Source organism: Argiope bruennichi, chromosome 9, assembly GCF_947563725.1.
Source record: "Argiope bruennichi chromosome 9, qqArgBrue1.1, whole genome shotgun sequence".
Taxonomy (NCBI): Eukaryota; Metazoa; Arthropoda; class Arachnida; order Araneae; family Araneidae; genus Argiope; species Argiope bruennichi.
In genome coordinates, this window is record NC_079159.1 from 104,548,357 (window position 1) to 104,560,209 (window position 11,853).

Genomic DNA, 11,853 nt, shown 5'->3' on the forward strand with positions numbered 1-11,853 from the left:
TAAAAAAGCAAATCTTTTGTTCCTTTTGGAACTTTCATCAAATAGGTTATTAAGTTTCAAGCATTAGATCCCGTTTCATAAGTTATAAAGTATATAATATTTTAAAAGAATCAGTTACACATTAGGAAATTTAATATAGAACAGGATAGAAAGAAAACATTAAAATTATAAAGTATAATTTTTTTCGATACCTTTTATTTACTTTATTTCTTTCATGTTTGTGAACTTGTAATTGATTTTACAGTTACTTTTATTTCTAGAATTTTAAAACTTTTGATGTAATTATGAGTTTTCAATAATAGCTCATTGTTTAAATATTTTCAGAATTAAATTATCAGAACTGATATTAATAATTAATTCGATTAATTTAATTAAATTCTGATTGAATTGTAAAATTTAAAAAAATAATGGCGAAGGATTTTTTCAGAGTACTTTTAAAATTTGTTTTATTAAATTTCTTTATAATATATACCATTATGTGTTAACCAAAAATAATGTTCTAATAGGTGCTGCACACACAAAAAAAGTACACAAATTGAAAATGTTGATTAAAATTACTTCATTTTATGAAGTATGGTTCCTGAAAAGTTTTTCAGCAATTTAAGGAATCTTCTTTCCTAATTGGGGACAACATATTCTTTTCTCTTCGTCTTTCAAACAACTTGTTTGGCAGGTGTCCTTTATGAGTTATTATCCGGCTTGCTTCTCAGATTACAATTTTATGTACGGGAGTTAGAAATACATGTAGAAAATAACACAAGCTGATGTTATATGCTTAACGAAAAATAAAAATGTGATAATGTATTTTGAATGAAATACAGGAATTGATAATGAAATTTCTGTGTTCTTCATAGATGGCTATTAAAAGCTTTGCTTAGAAATGATATTCAGTGACCCTGCATAAATTTCTTTTTCTCCTCTTCTAAAGTTTCTACGTCTATCTCACTTTTAAAAATATACGACGTGCTCAATAGGGTAAATATTGCAACTAATGTTAACACACCATTTCGATTTGAATACAATTTGTAAAACAGAGGTATCTTGATACGTTTCTTTTTCAAAATTATCTTGAGGATTTCCATTGTTTGAAAATCCATTGAAAGAGCAGCTACGCCATTTTCCAATTTTTCATTAAAATTGTCTCGTATATTTCCCACCTTCAGCTGAATTTCGTAGATGATAACTGGGAGAGTTGCAATTGAAATCAAAGATATCACCGTCAAGGTTGAAAATTCAATGACTCGTGAATATGAACCAACACGATCAGGATAATAAATATATTTCATGAATGGTATGGATTCACAAATCAGTAAATACAACGGCACAAAAAGATGCAAAAGAAATATTGAAGTACAATAAGTTGTTGGTACGATCAACGAGTTGAACAAATCCTGGATAATTTTAATCAAAGTTAGATAAGATGTCATGAAATGTAAGTTCTCCCTGACATTTTCAATACCATTTAACCTCTTGTGATATTCGCACAGCAAAAATTTACAATTGTAGTACAATACGCATATAGTGAAGTTGAAGAAAAGCGATAAAAATGCTGACTGGAAGTAAGTTAAACATTTGCAAAAGAATAAAATAATAAAATTCCACACTGGGTTTCCTGAATGATATCCAAATGTTTGCTTCGAATCAAAATTATCCTGGATTTCAATCCAAGTTAACACAAAAGAAAGAATGGGTAAAGGTGACCAAATTGTGAAGATTAAAATATTAATAAGTAGATCTTTCTTAAAGAATTTAAACTGGAGAGCTCTTGAAAAAATGGCAATATTTCGTAAGATGTCTTGTAAATGATTTCGTTTTCTATATAAACGAAACCATAGAAAAAATGTTAATAAACTTATCAAATAACATAAAATTTCTTCCAGTACAACTTTAGTTTTGACAGCAATTGTAAATTTCGCTGTGGAAAAAGCTAATAAACAAATGGAAAATATACAGAAAGGACATGATAAGAAGTTCAAAAGTCTTTTAGGACTGACATGATTTTTTTCAACATTAATGCCAAAAATAAATAACATTTTCCACAATACACCATGTCCGGAAAAATTTGGAACTCCTCTTGATTTTAATAAGTAGTTTTCATCACCAATGTAGACACTACGAATCTGAAAAAGTTGCTCATTTATGTTCAAATTTGACATGTTTCTTATTAACATTCAATAAATTCATAGAACCATGGGTTAAATTAAAAATACATTTCACTTTCATTTCATTTTAAATGAAACAATGAGTCATTTTAAATTAGGTAATTTTTGTCAAAAGGTTTTGTTTTCAAAGGGGAAATAACTGCTTTATTCTAAGAATTCGTCCCATTATTTTCCATCGCAGTTTCGATTAATGCGTTGTTTAAAATATTTGATATAATTGTAAGACCGAAAAATGAAAGAGAATTTCATATTACTTTTGTTCTTTAAGGGAACATTTCTTTTTCTATGAAATATAATTTTTTTAATGATTTACATACACAATCCTTCTTAATGAATATAACTAAGGAATTCTTATTTGAGATATATCGAGATATATTTACAGACACATTCGTTCTTAATGAATGTAACTAAGGAATTCTCACTTGAGATATATCGAGATATATTTACAGACACATTCGTTCGTAATGAATATAACTAAGGAATTCTAATTGGAGATATATCTATTTTTAATACTGTTACCACAAAATGATATATTAGAATTATTCCTATCCGTTCTTGTTTTTTCAACTTACTTTTTAATTAAAATCTTCACAGATTTAACATGGTCACTGATATAAGTAGTTGAGCAGAAGTTCTTATATCATAAAGCAGAAATCACTAAGTTATTTCCGAACACTTTTCATCTCAAAAATCGTTGTCAGTCACATATCTTTTCCGTTTTCTCTAATATCTAATGACTCTTTCTGATAGGGAAAATGTAGTGTTTTCTTCAATCAGTTACAAATCGATGCAAAATCTGAAATATACAAGAATTTCGTGAAATTTTAAATCGAATATAACTCAGAGAGCTATATTCAAAAATTTAAAAATTCTGGTGTTTGATGCACGTGCGAAACATGAGTAAATCAGTCAAGTGATTAAAAAGCTGTGAAAGAAAATACCATTAATGCTGTTGAAACATTTCAAAATATCTTATCCTTTGCGAGTACGTCAATGTATGACTCACATTGCAAATCTTCATTGTAATGTCTTGATTGTTACTCATTTTTTTTTTGCGTAAAATAATATTATTGTCACTATCAATTAATCATTTTCAATGTATTTTTAAAGACATTGCATAAATCTTTTGTGAAATTCGATCAATAGTTTGTTTTTTATATTTTGTTTCAGTTAATCGGAAACTTTCAAAGAATACTGAGTAGTCTTTTGAATTTTGGCAATCTTCTACCTAATCTTCTTTATTCTTCAAAGCCAAAAATAAAGTTATTGATTCTTTTAATAGCCAATTTTAAAAGAAAAAGTAATGGTTGATTGACAGAAAGTTCATTTTGGTGTTAAAATTATTTAGTAATTTAATTTTTTTACTGTCAGTTTGTGGTTGTTTTATAAAGTCATCCGAATCTTTCATAGGTAAATGAAGGCTTTCAAATCCATGAACCTGCGCTGACAAATAGAATTTACTTTGTTTACATACTTGATGGAAAGATCACTCAATTGTATGTCAGTAAATAATGTTCTTGATGAAAATAACCTCTGACACAACACTCCTTCTGACTGTTAACAGCTCAAAATCTTCAAGGGAAAAGTTCAGTACAACAGAAATTTGTTAAAACTTATTTCACGGCTTTCAATCTTTTAATTGTTTCATTTGCTTATATGTCTATGCATCGTAGTCCACGTGCTTAATTTGTAATAATTTTCATCATTTTAACTATTTTATCTAAAGAAAACATGTAATAGCTTTCTTATATTCTAAAAGAATCGATTATTAGAAAATTGCGAAATGTTTAGTGTTAATAGTTTTCACAATTACTACGATTTAAAATCAATTTTATTAAATATTAACATTTTAAACTGTCAATAAATATATCAAAATATTTTAATAGACAAAGAAAATACTAAAAAAAGTAGTAAAAACAATTTAAAAATATGTCAGTTTGTAAATTTTCCTGGAAATTAATCTGCTAATCTTTTGAAAGTGAAAATAAAATATATTGACAGCGAAATTTGAATCAATTTATCTGTGGATTTACATATCGGTGGCAAACATTAGCACAATAAATCTTCAACAAACCTCGACGAAAACATATAAAATAACAATGATTGTTTATTAATATGAACATATTTATAATTGATGGTACTTCTTTGTATACAAATTTGATCTTGTGATACATTTACTTTGAATATTTATTTGTTATTTTTGAGGAAAAAGTATTGTTAGAATGAGCGATTATTGAAAATACTATATTGGGTAGTTCCCGAATAAATGTAGCACTTTGCCAGTATAAAATAACTCTTTGAAGTCTTCGTCTTTAAAAATTGTTGATTGTTATTTTAAAGGCTTTTAATATTTTAAAAGGAAATCATATTTGAGCATGCATTGATTGAAATATATTTCTTGAAACCGATCAAAGAAGAGTGAATCGTAGAGGAGCATTTAGCAAATAAATTATCGAAGTCTAAAAGCATAATTCGTTTCCATAAAAATAATTTCTTGAAGAAAATGCGCGAGATTTAAAACAATCATATCCGTTGCATTCCAAAGTATTTCTTTTAACACCACATAGGTTCTTAGATACTTTTTACCTTTTCGTATACATAGTATAAAGAAGGTATAGTAATCGTCAAAAAATCCGAACTCGAGATTTTGATAATTCTAAACATTTCCAAGCGTTCGAAAAATATATTGTTACGAATCTGTAATGCTGCTTCCCAGCATAGTTGGTTCCACCATCGGAAAGAATGTTTTACAGTCATCTGTACTGAATGGAGTCCGGTGTCGGGTCGGAGGTTCCAAAATTTGGTGACACACTTGGCGACCATTTGGCGACTTGGCGACGAATTTGGCGACTTTGGCGCCAAAATAGATTATACCCGAAACATCAAGAATTTTCCCAATCCGTCCAGTAGGAACCGAGATACGCCTCGAACGTTCCTGATTGGTAGAGAGGCGTCTAGCCCCGCCTCCTGAGACCTATAAAAGGAAGCGGCCGCAGCTGCTAGGGTAGAGTAGTCGGAACCGACGATAAAGAACTGGCCTTCCAGGGATAAGCGGAGCAGCGACGGAGTGAAGCTAGGGCTGAACTAAGCTGTGTGCTACTGTCTGCAGTAGAGTCTGTTGTATGCTGCTGTTTATGCTATTTTGTATGCTGCACGTCTCGGCTGAAGGTAATCGTCTTCTGTGCTGTATACAGTGGTCGTCTTTGTGCTGTCCTGTGTGTCTTCGTGTAAATAAACGTCGTTGTTTTATTTTCTACTGCCGCCTGGTGCTTGAGCGTTCTTCACACCATATAACCCCCACTATCCAAACGAACCCCGGAAATTTCGTAACAATATTTTAAGAAAAATGTCCGTCTATCTGTCTGTGACAAAGATAACTCAAAAATACTTTGAGCTGGACGGCTGAAATTCAATATACAGTCTTTACACCAAATCTGAACATTTCTATAAAATTTTGAGTAAAATCTATCCATAGGAAGTCTATCTGTACGGCTGTTCGAATATAAGTTAGTAGGTTGTAATATAAGTTGATAACTATAAAATGAAGAGATCTAGATAAATAACATTCGGTACACAGATTTAACCTTTATAGTGCAGGCGCCTATCAAATTTTCAGCCAAATCCAACATCGGGTTGACTGTCTATTGATCAGAAACAAGTAAACCCACTAATTCAAAAATGTAATGCCTTAAATATATTAAATTTGGTTTGGGATTTTGTGACTATAAGCGTATTTTTATCTAAAATTTCTGCTTCAGTCAGTTGAGGAAAGCATGTCTAAAACAAAAATTCTATTTTTGGATACTATTAACAGATGCCAGGGATTAATCGCCAAACAACTCGCCAAGGATGACATGGTATATTCAGTAAAACTGCCAAGTTCTCTGCAAAGTTTAATATTTCTCTCTTTAATAGTTCGTAACTATTATACATCAATATTGTGTAAGACGTTCTTTGATATGACGAGTTTATGAGAATGTATGCAAGAAAGTTTTGGGGACACCACTGGTTGAAATGAAGATGACAAATGAAATAGAAGCAAATGTTAATAATTATCAGAAAAAATGAAATAATGAAAAAAATGAAATGGTTAGTTTAGTTATATTAACGTCCCGTTTGAAGCAACACTAGGGCTATTTTGGGACGGACCTCGTAATTTTTAACCACGATCAGATGGCGAGGACGACACCTGAGCTGGCACCCCCCTCTCCACACCACACCAGCGGAAAAAATGAAACGAAAAAATGAGATAGTAAGTAAATGTTAATAATTATGAGAAAATAATTTTGCAAGTCATTATCTTACTAAATCATGAATTTTTATAAATACAATGTTTTGTATCAATACCATTTGGCGTTTTTCTTAGAATAGGAAGGGCATATGAGGGCAGACAAGCATATGTGGTGGCTTTTTAGTTGAATCAGGTTTCGAGTCAGGAGCTTTCCGGACCCGAGTTGACACCTTGTCTCTAGGCCACTGTGGTCACAATAACCACCAATAAGGTCCTGTCTCAACATTGTGATGAATTGTAACTTAATAACGTATTGGACTAGAAGGACGAAACAAATGGTTTTATCACATTGAAGCAAATTTGTGACAAATTTTAAAACAAATTAATCTTGAGGTACATTAAGTGAAATTTATTGTGCGGTCTTGACGTAAACAAAGCAAATCTTGGTTTAAAACAGAGCAAAAACTGTATGCTCATATTGATTCTTAGATAAAGCTTAGCTGAAAATACGTCATATTGAATGAGGGTATGTAAAATACGAAGGGAGATTTTAAATTTCCATTTCTTTATTAATAATATTTTCTATAAATTTGTTGGATGCAATGCCTATCTAAATGCTATAACAGAAACCACGCCTCATAGTATACGCATTTAGGAAGAAATATCGCTTAACTAAATATAATGCAAAAACTAGTTAAAATGTATCGGTATGAAACCATCTCAGAAATTTTTTATATCGAATCAAATGTTGATAAAAATATTTTTTTCCTTTCTTTAAGTGAGAATTAAAATAACGTTGTTGTTGTTTCTTATGGCACTTGCCATGGACAAGCCTGCTGTTCGAAGACAGCCGATTTAAACCTGAGGGGGAGCGCCTCTTGTTTCTATAGTAGCGCCATCTAGGGCCAAGAGAACGACTTAGCTACACACACGTCACAACCCTTTTTACGGGGCGGACTTCATTCATGCATTTTATTCACTCAACCACAGATCGTAATTTAGACCTGAATCAGAGAACGATCACCCCTGATCCAGTACCCCCAGTGGTATTACTCTCGACATGGAGGACTTTGTGACCACGACAGATTGAACGCGCGTCAACCACCAAGCACGCGGGGTTCGAACTCGCAACCAAAGAGACGCGAATCCAACCATCTACCAACCAGGCTATCCCGGCCTTCACGTATTAATAAATAAAGTATCAATAAAATAACGTATTATAACAAATTTTCTAACTCTTTTTTTAATTATAAAAGGAACTGAGGAAGATCTCCCAGAACCACGACGTCCACCTCCAATGGATCCCCTCACACGTAAACGTTAGTGATAATGAGTTCGCTGATAGACTGGCCAAAGAGGGTAGTGAGAATGAAACGACCACTGGCTCTTCGCTTACTGATCAAGAACTATACTCAAATGAAAGATCTAAACTCAATTTAACATGACTTATTCCACCTGCGTACCAATGGTACACAAGAAGAGTCCCTGACACTCTGCTGGAAATCAAATGTGACCATGGCTCCCAGACTGCTCTGGATAGTCCAAAAAGTGGCCACCTTAAGTGTCTTTCCTTTGAAAGTGGTAGAAAAATCCATACCACTTGTAAAAAATGCTGTGACCATCCAGCTTCACCGGATCACATTCTGGGTTGCATCGAACTTTCTAAGGGACACTTAACATCCGATCATATTATTATTATCGATTTCTTGGCGCTCAGCAACATACTAGAGCTGATCTGGTATATGCCAGATCTTTCGAGGATAAGCAACAATAACAATTATCGATTTCTTGGCGCTCAGCAACATACTAGAGCTGATCTGGCATATGTCAGATCTTCGAGGATAAGCAACAACAACAATTATCGATTTCTTGGCGCTCAGCAACATACTAGAGCTGATCTGGCATATGTCAGATCTTTCGAGGATAAGCAACAACAACAATTATAAAATACCCTAAAATCGCACTGAATGAAAAAAATCACTTAAAAATCAGAAATAAAATCATATACATTTATATTTGTTTAAAAAAATGGCATCACTTATAATGTACATTTTTTATTACCACTGTTTATGAATTTTTCGTCGTCTTTAAATTTCAATTTACTTAATTCATTTATTCAGTCATGTACTTTTTAATAGCGATCATGCATGCAGATTTTTGAATAAAGTTTAAATAGATATGATTTGTATAGTAAAATTCAGAATTTTGTTGATCTTTACTGAAAAATATTGAAGGAAACGAGCTATATCTATAGGCAGACAGTAATTTTTATATAAAGAGGTGCAAAAATAACAGTAAGCTGACATTTTAATATATTTTTTATTCTCCAAAAATGTAGAGTTTATTTTATTTAATGATTTTCTGTTCAATTTATTTTTAATTGCATTTTTATTTTCTTATATACGAAGTAGATTGAAATATAATAAGCCTATTAAATTTATCGCTAACAAGGTGGTAAAAATAAATAAACGCGACATATATTTTTCCGGCCAATCTCTATCAAACCGAGCCAAACAAAGAGAAAACTTGTTAGATGTCAACTAAAGCATACAAGTTAAATTACTATATTTGGCAATTAATCGCCTTTAAAAAACCTGTTTGGCAACTGTGCCATATAAGTTCAGTTTAGTATTGAGTATTGAGTTGCAAATTCAGCCAATATAAAAACTCAAATTGCAGTCGGAATGATTCTTCGAACGGTACTTGTCGGTTGTAACGGCGACCAAAAAGCACCGAGAAAAAATATCGCTAGTTTGGCGATTTCAATCGTCAAACTATATAGCATGTGATATGCACGTTCAAAATATTTCATAATAAATAATAATGCATTTCAGTATATTTTTATAATTTGGCGATTTTTTTTCTTGACGCTTTTTGGTCCCCGTTAAAACTGAATTGTACCTCGAGCAATATTATTGCAATAATATTAATAAAAATTTCAAATAATTCAAATTTTTAAAGTAAAAATTGCATTTTTGTAAAGCTAAGCATGAAAATTGCTGCATAGAACTGAAGTATCTATCTAAAAAAAAGAAATAATATATTTATGTTCTGTTTTGATACGCATAGATCGATTTGAAACTTTATAACATTTTAATACTTATTTTTAAATTTTTAATCGAGAAGTAACAAAAATATAAATACATTTTGATGAAAGTTTTTTTTACAACATTAGACTGATATAATAAAATTCCCATTAAAATTTTGAAACAATATCTCAGAAAATAAGGAAATTTGGTTTCACATCTATTGTATTCTTAAAAGCATTGTTGTTTATGTTAATTAATTTTCTTTTGACCAAAACCAATTGAAACAGGAAAGAATATTTCATTTTAGGAATTTTTGAACATGGAAAACATTCCTGATTACTTAGGTTTCCCAAAGAGAAATTCTACAGGAAAGCGAAAGAGAGAAAAAGAAGATGAGAAATTAGATCCATCCATAATAAACGGAAAACCAGTCGTAAAGAAGAAGAGATTCAAGGAAGAAACCAATCGGTGTTCGACGGATACCTTCAAGTGCCCTGTTTGCTTGGACACAGTTTGTTGCCTCATCATGAAATCGCTCCCTTGCGCCCATGTATTTCATGAAATCTGCATCGACAGATGGCTGGAGAAGTCCTTCCGTTGTCCAGTATGCAGGTGGCCTACCACTGCTGAAACAAATGATTCACCGCTGATATATGCCACTTCCTCATGGGAGTCTAGTAGAAGTTATGAAGCTGATTCTGAATCAGAAGAAAGGGATGATGAGTTTGAATCTGAGCACTCATCACTTCAGTCTGAAGTCTCATCAACCCCTTCTGATGACTCATCACTCCATTCTTCTGATGATGAAGATTCGTCACTCCATTCTGATGATTCATCACTCCATTCTTCTTCTGATGAATCAGAAGAATGGACTGATGAGGATGAATTAAATGAGAGCGAATGAAAATTGTAAAAAAAATTAGATGAATATTCGATAAGTACTGCATTTTAAACACGTTTTTCAGATTGGTATTTTGACAGACTTTCATAGCACAAACAAAGTATTTAGCAATTTAAGAATTTATGGAATAAAGAAATAAAGGGGAAATTTTAAATATAAATCAAAATCCCGAATACTTGTTTTGCAAACTTCACCCGTGAACGATTATTAAATATTTAGTAATGAACGGCATTTTTAAATTTACCTTTTAACATATTTTTCATCTTTATATTTTTTCAATTGCAGGAGAATTAAAAGAAATTGTTTATCGATTTAAAAATGTCGTGCTATTTAAATATTTATTAATATTCAAACAAATATTTGTATAATTAAAGAAATTCTATTCGAATAATCAGTTATGTCTCCAGTCTTTTGCCTCTTGAATTTTAAATTCTTATATTTATGGGTGTGGTATTTGCATATCATCATCCTCTGAAAACTGAATTATTTATTGACAATGACAATTATGTTTAATTTCATTTTGAGTTTCTCGGCTTTCCTTATTCTTTCAGGAAATTATTTCCAAATTTAAATTGCAAAACACATTAAATCAATATCGTTTTAGAGACGTTATACCTATTTTGGACACTGCAGTGTTGTATCTCCGTAATTAAATGTGTGAAATCTAAATGTTTGGCATCAAATCTAAAACTTGAAGATAGAAATGATTAAAATTCGGTTAATCCAATAGCATGCAGGTTAAATTGAAACAAGCTAAATATAAAAAATAAAAAATAAAATAAATTATTTGCGCATCAGAGTTTTGCTTGACATATCGAATATTATTTAAAATTTTTCTCACACCCTGGAGAGGTTTCAATTACAAATTCGAAAAAAAAATAAATAAAATAAAATCATTGTTCTATAATAAGAAAGGAAGACCCTTTTCGGAGCTAATAGAGCAACACATTATTACAAACATGTAATGTTGCTTCCCAGCACGGTTAGTTCAATTACAGGAAAAAACGTTTTACGATCAGCTCTGTTGGATGCTGATCAGGTGCCGTGTCAGTGATCTCAGAGCTTGGCGACAAAATATCTATATTACTTGAAACTTCGAGAATTTTAGCAATTCAGTCAATAAAAACAGAGATACGCCTGATGGTCAAGAACTATCTCTATCCTCCTCCCGGGAACTATAAAAGGCCGGCAACTCAAGTTACAGTCAGTGAGTCGGAGTCGTGTATCTAGAGGATAACGAAGCAACGCCTGAATAGTCTGGCGAAGAACAAGCTTTGTGTGCAGCTCAAGCAATTGCTGAATTGAACTGTGTGCCGAGTCCTGGCTTTTATTGTAGAAGCAGCATCGTGTCAAGTGTGGAGTAACCAGTAGTGTAGTAATGAGTCGGCATTTCGATACAGCTAATGCGAGGTGACATTGGAGAATTGTAGACGTATGGAGAGGCCATACCGAGACGCTACGTGAATTCTCTCCTTCTGCTGAATTCTGTCTGGCCGCTTTGTGTGCTGTAGTTGCTGTTGCTACCGATTA

General features: G+C 31.9%; 1 protein-coding gene across 1 annotated transcript; it reads left to right on the forward strand.

Annotated features, from left to right (window-relative positions):
• The first annotated feature begins 9,741 nt into the window (after positions 1–9,741).
• LOC129985043 (E3 ubiquitin-protein ligase RNF13-like) lies at positions 9,742–10,326 on the forward strand. The gene has a single exon (XM_056094969.1). It carries the CDS (start codon positions 9,742–9,744, stop codon positions 10,324–10,326), a length of 585 nt encoding a protein of 194 aa, XP_055950944.1.
• The last annotated feature ends 1,527 nt before the right edge of the window (positions 10,327–11,853 follow it).

What these genes read in the sequence shown, in the direction of transcription:
- LOC129985043 (XM_056094969.1), top strand. Translation starts at nt 9,742, where the DNA reads ATGGAAAACATTCCTGATTACTTAGGTTTCCCAAAGAGAAATTCTACA.